Raw genomic sequence first — 22587 nt, forward strand, 5'->3', positions numbered from 1 at the left:
GTATGTTCCAACCCATGCATCCTATGTTGGCAACTATGGCACAAGCAACAAGAGATGTACATACAGTAGCGCCTCTCCTCCATGGAGTCATCATTGTGCCGAGGCAGATTTTCTAATATATGTCGCTTACCACCTACTGCAGAACAGGTGACCAAAGTCTGATAGTGGGGGGCGGCACTGCTACATTAAAGGGTTATTCCCAGGAGTGAGACGGCTGGGACCTGCTGGGATACTGAATCAGGGCTCTCAAATCCCCAGTCTAAATGGAGTAGTTGCCAAACCAGCGTGGACTCCCCCCTTCATTCTCCATGGAGATGCTAGAGAGAACCAACGATATGGTGATGCGCATATCTGGCTACTATTGCTTTCAGATGGGGCTCTGCAGAGCCCCGTTCTTGGGATTGGTAGGGGTCCAATTGTTGGGATAGTCAATGGGAATAACACTTTAAAAAAGGGGATCCTGAGACTCATCTAACCACTCACTCCATAACTGCCATGAGGAGAATCATCATGGAGTGGTGGTCTAGCAGGCACAACCACAGTGGCTTGTGAAAGTAGTATTCCCCCTGCCCTTAGCTTTTTTTTACCTATGTGGTTACATTACAACCTGTGTTTTTATATTTATGCCATCAGACTTGTGTGTGATGCACCAGCGCTAAATAGTCCAAGTTGGTGAAGTGAGAAAAATATAGGCATAAATTAAATTTATGGGATCAAGTAACGAAAAATTGCCACATGCCATTTCTGGTGCAAGCAATTCCCTTCATAAGTCACATGCTTAGATAGAAAGTCCACCTGTGTGAAATCGAAGTGTCTCATGGTCTGTCAGTATATGCACACCTTTTCTGAAAATCTACAATGGCTGCAGCACCATTAAGCAAGAAGCACCACTAACCAAACACCATGTAGACCAAGGAAAACACCAAACAAGTCTGTGACAAAGTTGTGGAAAAGTGCAAGTCAGGGTCGGGTCATAAAAATATATCCCAATCTCTGATGATCCTCCAGAGCACCATCAAACCCATTATGAAATGGAAAGAGCATGGCAACAAACCTACCAAGGTAGGGCTGCTAACTAAAACTCTCAGCTTGGGCAAGGAGGGCATTAACCTGAGAGGCAGCACAGAGACCAAGGGTAACTCTGAAGGAGCTGCAGAGTCCCCAAGCAGAGACTGAAGTATCTGTCCATGAGACCACAATAAGCCAAACTATAGAGGTGGTCTTTATGGAAGAGTGGGCAGAAAAAAAAAGCTTTTACTTGCACACAAAAATTGTAAGGCTCATTTTGAGCTTGCCAAAACACATGTGGGAGACTCCCCAAATGTATGGAGGAAGGTTCTGTGGTCAGATGAGACCAAAATTGAACTTTTTGGCCACAAAGGTAAACGCTATGTCTAGCATGAAACCAACACAGCTCATCATCCCAAGAACACAATCCCCACAGTGGAACATGGTGGAGGCAGCATTATGATTTGGAGATGTTTTTCGGCAGTAGGGACAGGGAAAATGGACAGAGTCGAGGAGAAGATGGATAGTGCGAAATTCTGGGTTATTCTTAAGCAAAACCGGTTTCATTCTGTCAGTTATTTGAGACTTAGAAAGAGGTTCACCTTCCAATGAGACAATGACCCAAAGCAAACTGCTAAAGCTAAGCAACATGAGTGGTTTAATGAGAAACGTGTAAAAGTTTTGGAGTGGCCTAGTCAAAGCTCAGACCTTAAACCAATTGAGAACACAAGAAAAGCCAAGGGGGTAAATACTTTTGTAGGCCACTGTAAGTACTGCGATTGTCTATGGGACTGAAAGAAAGAGCCAATGGAGATGGCAGGGTGAATGCTCTATTTTCACTCCAATAGCTTTTCATCACAGTGCGTTACTCAGATATCCCCTATAAAGGAGTTCACAGCTGTCAACATTTACTGCATTTAAATGATAAATCCAGCTACACAGAATACCCATAAGGAGATTTACTCAAAGCTTCATGTTCAGACTTCTCCACACAAGTTGTGACAAAGGATTATTATATACTTCCCAGTACATGTGTCGACAGCTGCTCATATGTAATACACAAGTGCTAGTAGCAAGGGCAACATCCCATGAATGGCAAGCAGTGCAGCAGCCTCTAACATAACCTGATCCTAGGATCTGGCAAATGGGGCACAAATCTGCGGGGTTTGTGACATGAACAGAAAGCAGTAAAAGTGGAACATACTAGCAAAACTCTCCAGTGTAATGGCAGCACTTTACAAAGCGATTACTGCACACCGACACCTGCTCCACAGTAGATGCACCACTGAATAAGTAATGCTCATTATTCAATGAGAATACAAACAGCCAGAAATAAAGAAAGCCAATGGTTAATGTCACAGATTTCCACTCCTACAAGAAAGAATGCTACACCTCTCCTGCAGGTAAGAAGACACTGAAGAAGGTATACAGATCCTTCAAGTCTCAGCAATAAGTGGGCTGACATGACTCCGGAAATAAACAAAGGAGGTGAAAGAGAGAAAAAGTAAGTATTGTAGGGAATGGAAAAGGGGGACACGAGAGAGAGAGAAGTGAGGGGGGAAAAAGGGGGACACCAGAGAGAGAGAAGTGAGGGGGGAAAAAGGGGGACACGAGAGAGAGAAGTGAGGGGGAAAAAAGGGGGACACGAGAGAGAGAAGTGAGGGGAAAAAAAGGGGGACATGAGAGAGAGAAGTGAGGGGAAAAAAAGGGGGACATGAGAGAGAGAAGTGAGGGGAAAAAGGGGGACATGAGAGAGAGAAGTGATGGGAAAAAGGGGGACACGAGAGAAGTGAGGGGAAAAGGGGGACACAAGAGAGAGAGAAGTGAGGGAAAAGGAGACAAAAAGGAGTAGTGAGTGGGATAGATCAGAGAGGGGGACGAAAGCAAAATGAGAGGGAGATAATAGGGGTAAAAGGAGAAATGAGGGTAAAGAAAAGGGTGAACAAGGAGAAATGCAGGGCAAGCAGAAATGAGAGGAAAAGAAGCGAGGAGATGACATGAGAAAAAAAAATGTTATGAAAAGTGTAAAAAGGAGAAATGAGAGGAAGGGAAAATGTGGTTAAAAAAAAAAAAAAAAAAAAAAAAAATTGTGGGGAAGATACCTTTGTTGCTATGTTTGGGCTTTAGAACACACATTGTACATTTCTTATCACTTCTTTAGAATTATCGCTTCAGTCTTAGGACATGATTCATTATACTTTTTACACAAGAAAACTGACGTCATACATTTTTGCACTACGTATAGTTGTGCAGAAATGTTGCGACTTTTGGTGTTTTATTCGCTTTTTGAAAAACGGGTGGAGCCCGACGTTACTGTGACCTCACACGCCAACACATTCACTATATAAAAGAAATGGAGTCCACAAATTACAGGAGAACATTTCTGGACACATGAGCAGACGAAATATGTGCCAAATGCATTATGAGGGAAATCACTATTTATGAATTTAATGCATTTGACTTCAGAGGACGCACAGCGCGCGCACTGGATGTTGGGTGACGAACAGTTTGCTTGCTGGGTGGCAGGTGGCGGACAGCGCGAGCACTCGGTGGCGGACAGCGCGAGCACTCGGTGGCGGACAGCGCGAGCACTCGGTGGCGGACAGCGCGAGCACTCGGTGGCGGACAGCGCGAGCACTCGGTGGCGGACAGCGCGAGCACTCGGTGGCGGACAGCGCGAGCACTCGGTGGCGGACAGCGCGAGCACTCGGTGGCGGACAGCGCGAGCACTCGGTGGCGGGTGACGGACAGCGCGCCAGCTGTGATTGATCCCCCATGGTCCTGACCGCACAGTCCAGCGTGTGTCCCCGGGAATGACACTGTGTGACTGCTGGACTGCACCGTGTGTCACCAGTGTACAGGATACGTGTCTGGAGCAGGTATGCAGGAATAGACGAGCAATGGCCGGGCCGTCTGCTCCGAGCTGCTGATCCCCGTGGACCGGTGCCAGACGTGCCCATGTGTGTGCTGGGCGCACAGGCTGCCATCACAGGTGCCCATCTACATGCCCACGGGTGGGCGCCAGCCCGGCAGACAGGGTGCACTTACCTAGCATGGAGAAGATGAAGTCCTTGGCCGTGTGGATCTCCAGCGCTCGCTGGTCGTCGTACTCCCGCTGGTCGTGCTTGCTGAATTCCAGGATGAGTTTATTTAATTCCTCGGTCCGGGCTCCAGACCTGAAGTCCAGCTCCGGGGCCGCCGGCTTGCTGCCTCCCCCTACGGTGCCGGGTTTGCTGGGGATGGGAGCCGCCATCTTCGCTCGCACAGTCAGGCAGCAGGATCAGATGAGAGCAGAGCTGCTGCCGCCGCCTTCCTTCCCCGCCCCGGGATAGTGGGAGATGGCTGCCGGGAGTGTGGACGTGGGAGTGAGTGAGGCCGGGCTCCCCGCACACTGGAGACAATGTGACACGAGTGTCTGTGAGATCATTCAACAAGCTGCCAGCCCCTCCTCTGCAGCTGCCACACAGGAGCGGCGCCGTGTGCCCGTGTACCCGGGGCGGGACTGTGCGGGGAGGTGGAAGGCTCCGGGGCCACACTCCCCTTACCCCGGCATTGTCGGTAGCAGGTGCAGTCAGCTGACGGCCGGGTCCTAGGGCACTCCGTGTGTGGAGGGGTACAGTGCGCAGCCTGTGGCCACCTAGTGTGAGGCTACTCATGTACCTGTAGGGCCGGGGCCGGTTTTAGGCAAAGTGGGGCCCCAGATGCTGCCATATTACCCATCACAGAAACATTTCGGTTGTAGTTACATGCGCTGAGTTCAGGACGATAAATGAGTGTGATCGACAGAATTGAAGAAGTCGTTGAACACTTGTTTCCCGGCCTCTTTCCACCGTCTGAGAAAGAATGATGGGAACAGAACGATCACTAATGGATCACTAAGGGTGTGTGCACACGTTGCGGTTTTTGCTGCGGATCCGCAGCAGTTTCCATGCAGTTTACAGTACCATGTAAACCTATGGAAAACCAAATCCGCCGTGCGCATGCTGCGGAAAATTCCGCACAGATTTGCTGCGGTTTATTTTCCGCAGCATGTTACTTCTTTTTTTGCAGAACCGCAGCTGCAGTGTACGTTCCGGGACATACAGATCAATCAATCTCTCATCCGCACTGCCAAACAGCACTAGAACCTGCATCAAATCCGCTGTACACATGCTAGGAATCCGCAGGAAAAATGCATGTGTTTTACCCTGCGATTTCTGCTAAGAGATATGGATTCTCTGCAGACTATTCCGCAACGTGTGCACACACCCTAACAGATCACCATACAGTATCATGTTATCAGCAGCACATCTACAGTTCACACCCCATAGTCCTCCATATAGTATAATCTGCCCCATAGTCCTCCATATAGTATAATCTGCCCCATAGTCCTCCATATAGTATAATCTGCCCCATAGTCCTCCATATAGTATAATACACTCCTCAGTCCTCCATATAGTATAATACACTCCTCAGTCCTCCATATAGTATAATACACTCCTCAGTCCTCCATATAGTATAATACACTCCCCATAGTCCTCCATATAGTATAATACACTCCCCATAGTCCTCCATATAGTATAATACACTCCTCATAGTCCTCCATATAGTATAATACACTCCTCAGTCCTCCATATAGTATAATACACTCCTCAGTCCTCCATATAGTATAATACACTCCTCATAGTCCTCCATATAGTATAATACACTCCTCATAGTCCTCCATATAGTATAATACACTGCTCAGTCCTCCATATAGTATAATACACTCCTCATAGTCCTCCATATAGTATAATACACTCCTCATAGTCCTCCATATAGTATAATACACTCCTCATAGTCCTCCATATAGTATAATACACTCCTCATAGTCCTCCATATAGTATAATACACTCCTCATAGCCCTCCATATACACCGTGTGCAGAATTATTAGGCAAGTTGTATTTGAGAGGATTCTTTTTATTATTGAACAACAACTATGTTCTCAATCAACCCAAAAGACTCAGCTTTGTCAAAGCTTAATATTTTTGGAAGTTGGAGTGGGATTTTTTTAGATTTGGCTATCTTAGGAGGATATCTGTTTGTGCAGGTAACTATTACTGTGCAGAATTATTAGGCAAATTAATAAAAACCAAATATATACCCATCTCACTTGTTTATTTTCACCAGGTAAACCAATAGAGCAACACAAAATTTAGAAATAAACTTTTCTGACATTCAAAAACAAAACAAAAAAGATCAGTGACCAATATAGCCACCTTTCTTTACGATGACACTCAAACACTCAAAAGCCTTCCATCCATAGATTCTGTCAGTTGCTTGATCTGTTTACGATCAACATTGCGTGCCGCAGCCACCACAGCCTCCCAGACACTGTTCGGAGAGGTGTACTGTTTTCACTCCCTGTAGATCTCACATTTTATGAGGGCCACAGTTTCTCTATGGGGTTCAGATCAGGTGAACAAGGTGGCCATGTCATTATTTTTTATTCTTTTAGACCTTTACTGGCCAGCCACGCTGTGGAGTATTTGGTTGCATGTGATGGAGCATTGTCCTGCATGAAAATCATGTTTTTCTTGAACGATACCGACTTTTTCCTGTACCACTGCTTGAAGGTGTCTTCCAGAAACTGCCTCGCTCCGAAACGCGCCTCAGGGAGACGCGCCGTCCTCTTGCCTGACCGCACCAGCGTCCACACAGGTAATTACTTGGCATTTACTCCCGTTCCCTTGCCCTGTTCTTTCCCTCTCCTCCCCTCTGGGTTACACCTGGCTAGCTCCATTACTGCACTATCAGGTGGTTGAGGACATAGTATGGATAGTATGCTAGTTAGGTGGGAGATTGGGGGGCATTTACCCACCCTCCACTTTGCTATTTTGGCTAGCATTAACACCACATGTAGATTGAGCATTTCTTGAGGGGTCAGCTCAATATCTAGGGGCACATATATAGGGCTAGTTTCACCATCCATTCAAAATGTAACTCCTTAATATCCATGATGGGGAACTTAGGGGATGGATTATATATTAATGATGAATATTACCTGTTACACTGATGTGGCAATATTTAATGAACTGTTGTTTTCAGCTGATTATATATTGATATTAATTTCTGCGTACTTTTGTCAGGTATTCGGCTCGTCTTTTTTGCACCGTCGCACTTTATTGTCTCCTGCACCTGCTCCCCCATTTGTTCCTGTTTTGTCCTGTTTTTCTAATAAAGTGACATTTGATACAATATTTTGGATCTGGTTGTCGTTTTCCGTGTGGTTTTCCACACTTTTGCTCTCCATTATGTATCGATGGATCCGTAACGGTCCGTTTTTTGAAAACAGCTCATATTTATGGATATTGATTATAGTATGCTGTTTTTTACCTTTGCTGTGATACTACAGTAGGTCTAGGAGTTGAGCTTCACTCCATCCTCAACCCGAAAAGGTCCCACAAGTTCATCTTTGATGATACCAGCCCATACCAGTAGCCAACCTCCAGCTTGCTGGCGTCTGAGTCAGAGTGGAGCTCTCTGCCCTTTACTGATCCAGCCTTGGGCCCATCCATCTGGTCAATCAAGGGTCACTCTCATTTCATCAGTCCATAAAACCTTAGAAAAATCAGTCTTAAGATATTTCTTGGCCCAGTCTTGACATTTCATCTTATGTTTCTTGTTGAAAGGTGGTTGTTTTTCAGCCTTCAATAGCTTGGCCATGTCCCCGAGTTGAGCTTGAGCTTTTTGATACTCCAGTAACGTTGCAGCTCTGAAATATGGCATAACTGGTGGCAAATGGCATCTTGGCAGCTTCACGCTTGATTTTCCTCAATTCATGGGCAGTTATTTTGCGCCTTATTTTATTAACACACTTCTTGCAACCCTGTTGGATATTTACCATGAAATGCTTGGTACATTATAATACAGCCCAGCATGGTATAATATAGCCCAGCATGGTATAACACAGCCCGGCATGGTATATAGCCCCCCCAGAATGGTATAATACAGCCCAGCACGGTATAATACAGCCCAGCATGGTATATAGCCCCTCCGAAATGGTATAATACAGCCCAGCACAATACAGCCCAGCATGGTATATAGCCCCCCCAGAATGGTATAATACAGCCCAGCATGGTATATGGCCCCCCAGAATGGTATAATACAGCCCAGCACGGTATAATACAGCCCAGCATGGTATATAGCCCCCCCAGAATGGTATAATACAGCCCAGCATGGTATATAGCCCCCCAGAATGGTATAATACAGCCCAGCACGGTATAATACAGCCCAGCATGGTATATAGCCCCTCCGAAATGGTATAATACAGCCCAGCACAGTATAATACAGCCCAGCATGGTATATAGCCCCCCCAGAATGGTATAATACAGCCCAGCATGGTATATAGCCCCCCAGAATGGTATAATACAGCCCAGCACGGTATAATACAGCCCAGCATGGTATATAGCCCCCCCAGAATGGTATAATACAGCCCAGCATGGTATATAGCCCCCCCAGAATGGTATAATACAGCCCAGCACGGTATAATACAGCCCAGCATGGTATATAGCCCCTCCGAAATGGTATAATACAGCCCAGCACAGTATAATACAGCCCAGCATGGTATATAGCCCCCCCAGAATGGTATAATACAGCCCAGCATGGTATATAGCCCCCCAGAATGGTATAATACAGCCCAGCATGGTATATAGCCCCCCCCAGAATGGTATAATACAGCACAGCTTAGTATAATACAGTCCAGCATGGTATATAGCCCCCCCAGAATGGTATAATACAGCCCAGCATGGTATATAGCCCCGCCAGAATGGTATAATACAGCCCAGCACAATATAATACAGCCCAGCATGGTATATAGCCCCCCCAGAATGGTATAATACAGCCCAGCACAGTATAATACAGCCCAGCATGGTATATAGCCCCCCCAGAATGGTATAATACAGCCCAGCATGGTATATAGCCCCCCCAGAATGGTATAATACAGCCCAGCATGGTATATAGCCCCCCCAGAATGGTATAATACAGCCCAGCATGGTATAATACAGTCCAGCATGGTATATAGCCCCCCCAGAATGGTATAATACAGTCCAGCATGGTATATAGCCCCCCCAGAATGGTATAATACAGCCCAGCACAATATAATACAGCCCAGCATGGTATATAGCCCCCCCAGAATCGTGTAATACGGCCCAGCATCGTATGATACAGCCCATCATGGTATAATATGGCCCAGCATGGTATATAGCCCCCCAGCATGGTATGATACAGCTGAGCATTGTATAATACAGCCCAGCATGGTATATAGCCCCCCAAAATGGTGTAATACAGCCCAGCATGGTATATAGCCCCCCCAGCATGGTATGATACAGCCGAGCATGGTATATAGTCCCCCCAGCATGGTATGATACAGCCGAGCATGGTATACAGTCCCCCCAGTCCAGTACTCACACTGATTTAAAAAAAAAACACTCCTTACCTTCCCTTCGTGCCCGCGCTGCTGGCTGCTCCTGTCTCCTCCTGCTCTGTCTGGCACACAGTGAGAGCGCGATGACGTCATCACACCCCTGCTGTGTCAGAGGCAGAGCGGGGAATGATGGGAGAGGGAGCGTCAGCTGACACTCTCTCCTCCATCACTGCCTCCTTTAATGTGGCGGCGGTGGCGGGAGTCGGCGCTGGGGGCAGTCGGGCCCCCCTGCCTCACAGGGCCCCTATAGGACCCCATGTGCCGCTGGCTGGGGGCCCCTGGAGGAGCGGGGGCCCTAGGCAGCTGCCTGCTCTGCCTGCCCTTAACGCCGGCCCTATTTAGGGCATAAGCCCATGATCCCTGGGGAACCACTTGTGTCGTAACTTCAATGGCGCCCCACAGGTTAGTTATAGGGAACCTGCCATGGAAATGGCGTCTGCTCACGAGGCAGGATGTGATAGGGCAGGTGGAGCAGGCTGACATAGATTTGTGTGGAAAAAGTCTCAGTAAAACTTGTATTTTATTCTTCAAAATCCTTGTATGTCTATGAGTCCAGTGGGCGGTCCTATCAGGGTCCCCTATATGACTGCATGCAGAGACAGTGTTAGCGTGGGTGGTCTGGAGCAGGAAACTCCGGGAGTGGACCCTCTGGACCGTGGCACCGAGGGACCCCTGGCGAGCCGCCTGGTTGAACCGACCCCTATACAGAGACCGTTAGGAGCAGGCCCAGGGGTTCGAGTACCACGGTAGCCGGTACCGAGAGGGGCGGCTCAGGATGGACCGAAGTAAGACTGAGACTGGAGTAAAGAATGACAGAACAAGAATGGAACCAGGAGGCCGGAATGAAGTGAGACAGAAAACTGGAACCAGAAGGAATGACAGGAGTAGGAACACTGGAGACAGGCCTGGAGTAGGACGGCAGGAACACTGGAGGCTGGACTGGAGCAGGACGGCAGGAGCACTGGAGGCAGGACTGGAGTAGGACGGCAGGAACACTGGAGACAGGACTGGAGCAGAACAACAGGAACACAGGAGACAGAAATGTGGAAGAGAACAAGGAACACAAGTAGCAGGACTGAGAAGCTGCTGCGGGGAGCAGCCGAGAACGGAACTGCAGGAGCAGAGTGCACACGATGTAGCGAGGCCAGAGTGCTAGGAAACACAACGATCAGGCGCCTTCCTCAGGGGGAAGCGGCCTGATATGGCCCCGTCTGGTCAGCCATTGGTCCAAAGGTGCTTCCGGGTCAGGGCACAGCCGGAGCATAAGAAGCAGGAAGGAGGCGCGGTCTCAGCCTATGGCGCATGCGCATAGCATGCAGGGAAGGCATCGGTCGTGAGCCCGTCTCAGGTGACCGCCGCGACCGTCGGGTGGAGAGAGGCTGCGGCTTGGGAGCGGAGGCCGACTGCGGCGTGGGAGCGGAGGCCGGGTGAGTATGGCGGAGCGGTGTAACAGACAGCTCTCAGTCACTAATAGGATCGCCCACTGGACTCCTGCATATAAACAGGGATTTCATTGAATAAAATACGAGTTAGACCACATTCACACTATCATCATACCTCCCAACTTTTGAAGGGAAAGAGGGACAAAGGGGCAAATTTTAGGCCATGTCCCAACCACACCTACTTCACAACTAGCCACACCTATGTCCACGCCCCAACCACACCCATATAGCACTGCTGATCACACTGGTAGTGAGGGCACTGTGGCTGGCATTATGGGCACTGTGGCTGGTACTGTGGGCACACTGACTGGTACTGAGAAAAAGAAAGAACAGAAAGATGAAAAGAAAACAGAGAGAGAAAGAAAGGAGAGAAAGAAAGAGGGAAAGAAAAAGAATAAAGAAAGAGAAGAAAGAACAGAGAGAGAAAAAAAGAGGGGAAAGAAAAAGAACAGAGAGGGAGAGCGAAAGAAAGAGGGGAAAGAAAGAACAGGGAGAGAACGAAAGAAAGAAAAGAGAGAAAGAAAGTGGGGACAGAAAAAAAAAGAACCGAGAGAGAGAAAAAAAGAAAGAGGGGAAAGAAAGAACAGAGAGGGAGAGAGAAAGAAAAGAGAGAGAAAAAAAAGAAATAGGGAAAAGAAAGAACAGAGAGAGAAAGAAAGATGGGAAAGAAAGAACAGAGAGAAAGAGGGGACAGAAAAAAAAGAACAGAGAAAAAAGAAAGAGGGGAAAGAAAGAAGTGAGGGGGAGAGAGAAAGAAGAGAGAGAAAAAAAGGAATAGGGGAAAGAAAGAACAGAGAGATAGAGAGAGAAAGATGGGAAAGAACAGAGAGAGTGGACAGAAAAAAAGAACAGAGAGAAAAAAAGAAAGAGGAAAAAGAAAAACAACAGGGAGGGAGAGAGAAAGAAGAGAGAAAGAAAGAGGGGAAAGGAAGAAAGTACAGAGAGCAAGAAAGATGGGAAAGAAAGAAAGATTAGAGAGAAAGAAAGAGGGGAAAGAAAGAACAGAGAGAAAGAGGGGAAAGAAGAAAGAAAAAGAACAGAGAGAAAGAAAGAGTGGACAGAATAAAAACAGAGAAAAAAAGAAAGAGGAGAAAGAAAGAACAGAGAGGGGGAGAGAGAGAAAGAAAGGGGAAATAAATAAAGAACAGAGAGAGAAAGAAAGGAAAGAAAGAACAGAGAGAAAGAGGAAAGAAAGAACAGAGAGAAAGATGGGAAAGAAAGAATAGAGAGAGAAAGAAAGAAAGGGGAAATAAAGAGAACAGTGAGAGAAAGAAAGAGAGGAAGAAAGAACAGAAAGAGAGAGAGGAATAGGGGAAAGAAAGAACAGAAAGAGAGAAAGGAATAGGGGAAAGAAAGAACAGAAAGAGAGAGAAAGGAATAGGGGAAAGAAAGAACAGAAAGAGAGAGAAAGGAATAGGGGAAAGAAAGAACAGAGAGAGAGAAAGGAAGAGGGGAAAGAAAGAACAGAGAGAGAGAGAAAGAAAGAGAGGAAAGAGAGAAAAAGAAAGAGGAAAGAAAGAATAGAGAGAGAAAGAAAAAAGAAAGAGAGAAAGAAAGACAGAACAGAGCGAAAGAAACAAAGAGAGCAAGAAAGATTCCCATTGTAATGCCCACCTGAGCCTCCCGGTGCAGGACATATCATGATCCGCTCACATGGCCGGCATCCCCGATTCCAAGGCAATCCCGCTGCGTTGTCGGAGGAGGACACGGTGATGGATCTGAAGCATTCCCTGAAGTGCCTCCATGGTTCCGTCACAATCTCCTCCCAAAATTACCTCATTTCCGGTCAGCTTCTAGCACCTCACTTCCGGTGGAACGTCACGTGCGAATTTCAAAGTGCTCCTCGAGCTCCGCCGTGTGCTTCTGAGTCCGCAGGAAAAGTAAGCTCCCAGCCGGGGCAGTGGGGCAGACTCTGTCAAAATCTGGACTGTCCCGCTTGATCCAGGATGGTCGGGAAGTATGAATGCTCCCTGTTATGATGAGTCACCGAAGGAGGAAAAAACAAAATACCTGCTAAGTCCAGAAAAACCAAAGAGGTTGGCAGCTATCGGATTGCAGACCCCTGAACCTATCCACAACAACTAGCAGTAGCCGTGGGGGGTTCCTACGGTGCCCTAGACCCCTCGATCACAGCCGGAGAACTATATAGCCTAAAGACAGAAAGGGTAAAAACTAAACTGCCCCAGAGCAGACCCCAAAGTAATAGGCAGCCCCCAACATATAATGACGGTGAAGCAAGATGAAAACACTAACACAGATAGAAAGATAGGTTGAGCAAATGATGGGGCCCAAGCTAACTACATAGGACAGGATAGGAAAGCTGCTGTCTGCCATCCGCAAAAACCCTATCAAAATGAGCCAACCGACTGATAGGAAAAACAGGCCCTGAAGTCGCTAGGCTTCAAAAGACTATATCAGCACTCAGGTATATTCTGAAGACAGAGCAAAATATCAACAGATCAGAGACAAAAATGGAATCCAGCTCACCCCCGGCCGGGGATGGCAGAACTCCCAAAACACAAGGCAAAACAAAAACAAAACTGAAGAGTACAAAGAAGAGCAGAAAAACTTAGCTTTGAGATGCAGGAATCAGACTGGTCTCTAGGCATCCAGCAGGAAAGTCACCAGCCAGGAAGAAGGGCGTCGGCAGCCTTATATCCAGTCCTCAATTCCAGCCACCCAGTGATCATCCAGCTGCCCAGGTGTTTGGTAATCAGTCTCACTACCTTCTTTCACTAGAGGAGGGAGTTCATCAGACCTCAATGGTGAGGGGAAAAATGAACTCACAACAGCTCCCCACCATACACCTTGTACACGCATGGCTCAGCACACCTCATACACACACAGTTCCGCTTTGTATGCCTCGTACACACAGCTCAGCTCCGTACACCTCGCACACACATGGCGCCACTCAGTACACACATGGCTCCATTCCGTAAACCTCGTACACATGCGGCTTTGCTCCATACACCTCGCACACATGCGGTTTCACTCCATACACCTCGTACACACGCGGCTACACTCTGTACACCCTGTACACACACGGCTCTGCTCCGCTTCGTAAACACACAGCTCAGCTCCGTACACTTACACCTTGTACACACACGGCTCCGCTCCATACACCTCATACACGCGCGGCTCCGCTCCGTTCACCTCGTACATGCGCGGCTCCGCTCTGTACACCTCGTACACGTGCGGCTCCGCTCCGTACACCTCGCACACTCTCGGCTCAGCTCCGTACACCTCGTACATGCGCGGCTCTGCTCCGTACACCTCGTACACGCTCGGCTCTGCTCCGTACACCTCGTACACGCTCGGCTCTGCTCCATACACCTCGTACACGCACACGGCTCCGCTCCGCACACCACGTACACACACGGCTTCGCTCCGTACACCTCATACTCGCTCCGCTCCGTACGCCTTGTACACACACGGCTCCGCTCCGTACACCTCATACTCACACAGCTCCACTCCGTACACCTCGTACTCACACACGACTCCGCTCCGCACACCACATACACACGTGGCTCCGCTCCGTACACCTTGTACACACACGGCTCCGCTCCGTACACCTTGTACACACGGCTCCGCTCCATACACCTCGTACACACACATCTCCGCTCCGTACACCTCGTACACACACATCTCAGCTCCGTACCGTACACCTTGTACACGCACGGCTCTGCTACATCCACCCTGTAAACCCCTCCTGACCCCACACATAGACTTCCCCTATCCAGCACCATGACGAACAGCACAGTAGAGTACTGCATACACTGAGGCTTCTGATCATGTGACCCCCTGACTCCTCCCCTCCTGTGACCTCATCACAGGTCCTGTGCGCACAGAAGAGAACAGCCTAGAGACGTCATCGCAGGCTGTGAGGGGCTGCGGTGGGTCTCTGGCAAGGCGAGGATGGGGTCGGTGCATGGGGGGGCATGCGGCTTATCAGTGCAGTGCGGGAATAATTAGCTCCCGCCCGGGACAGCGGGACAGGCAGTCAAAAACGGGACTGTCCCGCCAGACTCGGGACGGTTGGGAGCCATGCTATCATTATTTGGTCAGTATTTTACATCAGTATGTGTAAGCCAAAACCAGGAGTGGGTGATAATACAGAAGTGGTGACGTGTTTCTGTGATACTTTCCTCTCATTGTTCCACTCCTGGATTTGGCTTACAAATACTGAGGTAAAAAACTCACCAAATACTGGATGTGTGATCGTGGCCTTAGGCTGAGTGCAAACACGGTCTTTGTCAATCAGTCTCCGCTAGTAATTCTAGAAAAATCTCTGTAAAACCATTGCAAGAACTGAAGATAATGTAGAACAATGTAAAAACGACCACTTCTCACATGTTACGTCTCTTGTTAATTCATTAACTGCGTAAATGATTAGAATCCGTGAAGTGGTTGAAAGAATCACATCCTCGTTCTTTGTGTGGGTAATTTATAGTTGAAAGTATAGCAAAAAGAAAGGCAAAAGCTAAAGGCAAAACCGCCAATGAAGCCGCTTAAGGGAAAAAAACACCAGCTGTTCCCTGACATGGCATCAGCTCAGCAAGCCTCTGACTGCAGAAAACACAGCATGCAAATTGCCTATAATGGCTACCTGTAATATCTACAGAAAACACATAGAACAAGTATTGAGAAACAGAATGAGGCCATAACGGGACTGTCCCACAAACAAAGATCTTGGCTGTGTCTGAGCCTGCAGGGAGATGGTCGGATATACCTCAGCTCCTGAGCAGAGAAGAAAGCGAAAGAGTGTACAGACAGGATAGCATGGGATCGCAGTTGATCCTTTCTGTGAGGTAAAACAATTTTAAAAACAGACCGCAAAAGTTTTACCTCACAGAAAGAATCAGCTGTGATCGCCGGCTGTAATGGTGTAATACCATGGCCGCCGGGGGTAGCCTCTGCGGTCGCTCCAGTACTCACTGTGCTGGAGACTATTCCATCTCCGGTATGCTGTTCACTTTTGGGACTCAATTGACTGCAGGCAGATGCTGGAAACAACTTTAACAGCTCAGCTTTATTCTCTTCAGGGCACAGCATATCCACAATGGCTACAGGACTCTTTACTCAGTAACAGCAATACATCTTCATCTACAGCAGTACGTTACTTCTTCCTCCGCTTCTCACGTATGAACCACACAAGCAAGCGGACACGTCTTACAGAACACGTTGAACACGGAACTATGACCCTTCTTCCTGAGACCGACTTCAGCCCACGAAGGCTGTCATATCCGTTACAACTCACCCCTTTACGGCACTGTTGCTCCCGTACGTATCCTAGATTAGCAGCTCACTAGACTCTTCACACAGCTCCTGTACTCCAGCTGCCACTTCTACAGGGCTCACCCACTGGCCTCCCTGGCTTGACAGTTCCAGACACGGGCTGGTTTTCCATAGCCTGGCTTGGTTGTCACTTCAGCTCCTCGTTGCTACCTGACTTGACCACTGAGACTCCTCTGTTAGTCTCCCTAGTCCTGCAGTTCCCTGTCTCTAACTGTAGGACCTCCAGTGACCTTCCTCACTGGCTACTGCTGTAGGCATTCGCTGTACTCCACCGTCCAGTATGGCTACCCCCGGCTCAACTAACTGCCTTAACCCTCTCCACAGGTTCCCGCAGTTATGCTCGGTGCCCCCATCTAGTGTCCTTTAATGATATTACATCTATCTCTATCTAACTATTGTCATGTGACCGCAAACACACACATGACATATATACTCTACACAAGCATGTAAGGAGCACAGTTAACACGTAATAACAACATTTACAGGGCTAGGCCCTCCCCTCCTTACAATGGCTGTTATCCTCTCTTTTGCGTCTCCCCCTGCCCAGGAGCTGTGCTATGATCAGAACATGTTCCTGTATGGTCAGACACAGCCATTACACAGTACACAGCAGGGACACATTTATAAGATTATCTCAGCACAGGAACATTTTTTTAACACATTCAGTTGTGAAACATTATTATTCCAAAATCTATTGATTAAAATGTACTTTGTGCGGTGGAAAACCCTTTCAATAGACCCCAGATAGCCATGTATATGAACCACCATGTCTATTGTATGTCACTACATTTTAAATCCACCCTGGGAGTTTTATAAGACTGGGCTACACAGCGACTATGACCATGACACAATTGGCACTACTTAAAAGGGTTGTCCGGTCTTAAGGGTGCGTTCACATTTCACTTAGGGACACGCTTTGTGCGGACGGGATTCGGACATAGATGCCGATGGGGCCATAGGCGTAATGGTCTCAGCAGAGCAAACATGCACTGTGACATGCATTATTTTCGGAAGTGTACACGTACTGGAGACATGATCGCTCTGCCAACACCTTTACAGTCTATGGCCACATTGCGAGGGGGTTTCGGTTACAATCAGAGACGAGTCCTACTAAACGTAATATGAAAGCCCTCTAAAATACAAGTTTACAGTGACTATGTGACTGGACCCTTGTGAATCCTTACACAGTGGGTACTATGAGGAATCTCCAGGAGTACATATCCACATTATGTGATTTGCATACTTGAAGTCACGTGCAAACTACAATGGGCACAGCCTCGCTTCATGCACTTCTATTGAGCGAGGCTGCACCCATGTAGTTGGCATGTGACCGCATGTATGGAAACAGTCCAGTTGAAATGTAGCTGATAGTATGCAAATCGCATACTTGCAGTCACATGACCACTCGCTCCCAGCACGCTCACCAAGGAATCCTTGTCGAGCATGCGATGTGAAGATTCACAAGTCTGCGGTCACATAGGGTGACTGCTGATTACAGCGTAAAGGGAACATGTGATGTGAAAAATGCTATTAATCTGCAGATATGGGGTTAATCTGCAGGTTAACAGTGTTCTGAACCTGCCCAGTGCCTGCACTTAGACCCCCGCTGCTTGGAGAAAACTAACTTTATTCCCCCGTCAGCATTCAGGTTTCAACCAGGGGGTGGAGCTGACGCACGTTCAATCACCACTCTTAGTATAGAGAGAGGCGGCTGTAACAGCGCCCCCTGCACTGACAGCAGCTCAGCATTGGGGCCCCCTATCAGTCATTGCCGGGGACGCAGTTACAGCTAGGGCGCTCCATACACATAGCGGTGAAAGAACCTACGCTATTGCTGCCCCATTGACTGAAACCTGAATGCTGCTGAGGAGAATAAAATTAATTTCCTTCCATCAGCAGGGGTCTAAGTGCAGGCGCCAGGCAGCTTCAGAACATAACCTGCAGATTAGCCTCATGTCTGCAGGCTAATAGCATGTTTCATGTGACTGGTTCCCTTTAAGACCAGACAACCCCTTTAAGACCTATATATGCCGCTGCTACATTGCAGCCTATTGTAAGTGAATGGGGTTGCATTGCGACGTGCAATGTGGTGCAACAATGTCAATCCTTTCAGACTCATGGGACTGCTGTCACTGATTGGCTGCAGCGGTGAATTAGCATAAATAATGTCTTGTGATGTTGGAATAATCCTTATTATTTTCTATATTGCATCAACTACTGCTTACTATAACAGTGCATGAGTTTCTGTCTCCAGCAATAGTGTTATATTGCCAGTAAGCGCTGTAAAAAAAATAACAACAGGACGTTCCTGCTCACTGTGTGTGTAGCCGGAGCACATTTTACTTTCACTTTGCAAGCGGACAGACAAGGTGCTAAAATCCTGAGCCATAAGAAATACCAGTTGTAAGCTGTGTTATCTTTGTTCCTGAATCAATATATTTTCACTGTTGATCAGCTGAACAGTACAGAGATTAATCCACTGCCAACAAGTTATGAGCCCAGGGACCCAGAAACCCAAAGATCCAGAGAACAGCCAAGAAGAGAGAGAAGAACAGAAGAGGCAAATATGGCCACCAGCAGCAAATCCGTAAAGTTCACAGTACCAAATCTGAGTAACCAGAACTACCAATCCTGGAAATGTAAGGTAAAGATGCTGCTGATAAAAGAAGGAACATGGAAATACACACAGGAGTCTAGACCAGACCCACTTCCAGAAGACTGGGTAGAGAAGGATCAAAAAGCGCAAAGCACTATTTCCATCAGTATTGTTGATCAGATTGCATAACATACAAGAGAATGGGGACAGGAGGGGAAGGTCCCTTTACAGATCTGAAGTTAAAAAGCACAAGGATGTCTCCACGAGGGGACTGCTTCCACATTGAGATGTTATTGGAAATGGTCACCAAGGAGCTAGAACAAATATCCACATATCCTTACAAAACAAATTGCTCTACTGCCAGAGTTCCCACCCGTCCAGAAATTCCAGTACAGTCCGTAAAAAAGGGCACTTTTTTCCCTGTCCTTATAAAAAAAATGTAAGGCTTTTGTGATTTTCTTTTTAAGCTAAAGAAACATTTGCAGATTATTGTGACTGCAGTTATCATTTTACAGTTTACAATAAAAACAGATTATGTCATCATATTAGGCCTCTTTCACATTTCAGTCTTTTGATGTCAGTTGAAATCCACTGTTTTTAGACCGCCAATCAATTACCGGGTTGTGTCTTTTCAACCAAGGGAGGCCTAAAACGATAGGTACTGGCATTCCCTCCAAGACGTAGCATGACAGGGACTCCTCATGATGAGTCCCTATACGCAGATGCATGTTATCCACGACTTGGGTCAACCTCCCCTGGCTCAGTGGGACAGAGTCAATGGCCTGGACGCTTAGGGGATTGGCTAGCGTCCTACACCTCAGGCCATGAGTCTGGACAAAGCGAGCGTCCACCAAATTTACTCCCGCTCCACTGTCCACAATCACTGATATGCTCTCATGTACCCCGCCAACCACCACTTCAGCTGATAAAGTACTCTGAGAGGACAAAATGGAGGAAATATACACTCGCTGGTCGTCTCCCTCCACACGACCAGGGGAATGCGGCTTCTTAACTGGAATAGATAATTTGGTGCGCGCTGGGCAAGCCTTTAGGACATGATCAGTCTGCCCAAAAGAAAAAACATGCCCCCACCACTCCACGAACCGTAGGTGACACTGTTTGAAAACTAGCTCCTCCTACTTGTATGGGTTCGTCCGAAGGTTTGCCATGCACTGGGCAGGCTCCTATAAAATGGCCAGGCTGCCCACAGGAAAAACATACCCCCACACCACGGCGAACCGCAGGCAACCCCTTTTTAGCACCAACTACTCCGAGCTGCATGGGTTCCTCAGTCCGCACTGGTGTGTCCTCCTCCCTAGCGAGGACTATAGGGCACATATGGTGTATGTCTCTCCCTGAGATGTCTATCCACCTGGATAGCAAGGGACATGGCGGCCTCCAGTGACCTGGGGGTGGCGTGCTGCACCAGAGTATCCTGCAACTTTGGAGACAGACACTGCACAAAATGACTCCTAAGTGCAGGGTCATTCCACTGCGTGTCAGTGGCCCACCTCCTGAACTCTGAGCAGTACTCCTCAGCAAGCCGGCCTCCCTGCTTGATCTTATGGAGTTGGGTTTCCGCCAGGGAGACGCCATCAGGATCTCCATACACCAGCACCAATGCCGCAAAGAACTCGTCCCTCCCTGACGATCAAGGACGGAGCCTGTAGCATAACTTGCAGGCCTCCTGGAAAACCAACAATTTATCTCTCCCTCCAAAAAACCTGTCAGGGAGGGATATCTTGGGTTCTGGCTGAGCCTGCACCTGAACCAAGGCCCCAAACCCCACCAACTGCTGCAGCTGCTGCACCACCTCACCACGCAGCACCCTAAGCTCATCATTGAGGGGCTGAAGCAGTTGGGCAAAGGCCTGTATTTGGATCATAGCTCACCAGGAGAAATTGGCAGGTTGATGATAATGTCACTTAGTGACTTTTCCTGTGTGACGTGACCAGCAGGTCGGTAACTAGAACGACAAGACAAACAAGGGAACATCGGGGACACAGTTACAACGGTGGGCCCTAGAATAGGGAACGGGGACGTGGACACCTCCTGCACTCTCCTGAGGCTGTGTCCCTGAACACTCCTAATGTTCCCTATACAGGCTCTTCACCTGTCGCCGACCAGGATACCTGAATCCCTCACTAGCCCTGCAGCTATCCCTTACTAGGGAACTGGCTAGTGCAGACACTGGTCCCACAGCTGTACTAATATAACAGGGAAAACAGCAAACAGGGAAAACAAACAACTTAGCTTTCTCTGTTGCCAATGCTCCTGAGGCAACAGAGTACGGCACCTGGATCCAGCTTCCAAATGAACAGCTGAAACACCAAAGCTCTAGATGAGCTGTAAAGCACTTCTCCCACTAGCTCCTCTCTTTTCCAAGGTTGGTTAGGAAATGACCAGTATCACCAATGGTGATCCAGAGCACCTAACACCCTTTTATAGGAAGGAGGGGAAGGTTAACACCTGCTGGCTAATTTACACATGTAGTAACCCCAGCGGCCACCGGGGGAACCCATTAGCAGCAACCAAGGTTGTAATAACCCCAGCAGCCACCAGGGGCAAAAACCCATTAGCAGCCACTAAGGTTGTATTAATACCGGAGGCCAACAGGGGCAAAAACTAACATTAAGCCCGAGGCTTGAAGGAAAAAAAAAGGTTATATGTGAGCCCAGATCTGCCACAGATCCAAACATGGATTGTGACAGACGCTTTGATGTCTTCCGTGGTCTACCAGTATGTTTGCCATTAACAACCTTCCCATGCTGTTTGTATTTTGTCCAGATTTTAGACACAACTGACTGTGAACAACCAACATCTTTTGCAACATTGCATGATGATTTACCCTCTTTTAAGAGTTTGATAATCCTCTCCTTTGTTTCAATTGACATCTCTCGTGTTGGAGCCATGATTCATGTCAGTCCCCTTGGTGCAACAGATCTCCAAGGTGTGATCACTCCTTTTTAGATGCAGACTAACGAGCAGATCTAATTAGATGCAGGTGTTAGCTTTGGGAATGAAAATTTACAGGGTGATTCCATAATTTTTTTCCTCAGAATTCAGTGATTCCATAATTTTTCCGTATGCTTGGTTTAAAAAAGTAACCCTTACTGACTACCACATTTTTTCATTTTTTTGTTCATGATTTCTTTTAGTGTTTCTTAAAGCCAGAAAGTTGCCATTTGAATTGACTTTAGTTTTGTGCCATGTCTGTGATCTGCTACTGGCATCGAAAATCTCATCATCAGCGGCCGCACACAGAGCCGCATTGCCAGGTTACATAACAGCACATCTCCAGGAACTTCCTGCTCAGCGCCACCTGGCTTGGGACTATGGGATGGAGGATATGTATGATGGGTATATGGGCACGGGATTATGGGATGGAGGATAAGTATGATGGGTATATGGGCACGGGACTAAGGGATAGAGGATATGTGATGGTACATGGGCACTGGACTACGGGATAGAGGATGTGTGTTGGGTATATGGGCATGGGTCTATGGGATGGAGGATATGCATGATTGGTATATGGGCATTGGACTATGGGATAGAGGATGTGTGATGGGTATATGGGGTGTGATGGGTATATGGGCACAGGACTATGTGATATGTGATGGAGGATATGTATGATGGGTATATGGGCACGGGACTATGGGATAGAGAATGTGTGATGGGTATGTGTGGGCATGGGACTATGGGATGGAGGATATGTATGATGGGTATATGGGCACTGGACTATGGGATAGAGGATGGGTGATGGGTATATGGGCACTGGACTATGGGATAGAGGATGTGTGAT

The 22587-nt window shown here is 47.7% G+C and overlaps 1 protein-coding gene across 2 annotated transcripts in view; it reads right to left on the minus strand.

Annotated features, from left to right (window-relative positions):
* The window catches only part of MB21D2 (Mab-21 domain containing 2), a 136429-nt gene extending 131747 nt beyond the window's left edge, over positions 1–4682 (minus strand). The window contains exon 1 of one of the 2 annotated variants that reach the window (XM_073578635.1): positions 4057–4682. In XM_073578635.1, the coding sequence (XP_073434736.1) occupies positions 4057–4261 (205 nt within the window). In that variant the 5' untranslated portion in view covers positions 4262–4682. The remainder of the gene's footprint in view (positions 1–4056) is intronic. The other variant, XM_073578634.1, reaches the window with a different exon arrangement.
* Between the last annotated feature and the right edge of the window lie 17905 nt (positions 4683–22587).

This window comes from Dendrobates tinctorius, unplaced genomic scaffold, assembly GCF_039654945.1.
Source record: "Dendrobates tinctorius isolate UK_male_01 unplaced genomic scaffold, ASM3965494v1 ptg000060l, whole genome shotgun sequence".
In the NCBI taxonomy this organism is placed as follows: Eukaryota; Metazoa; Chordata; class Amphibia; order Anura; family Dendrobatidae; genus Dendrobates; species Dendrobates tinctorius.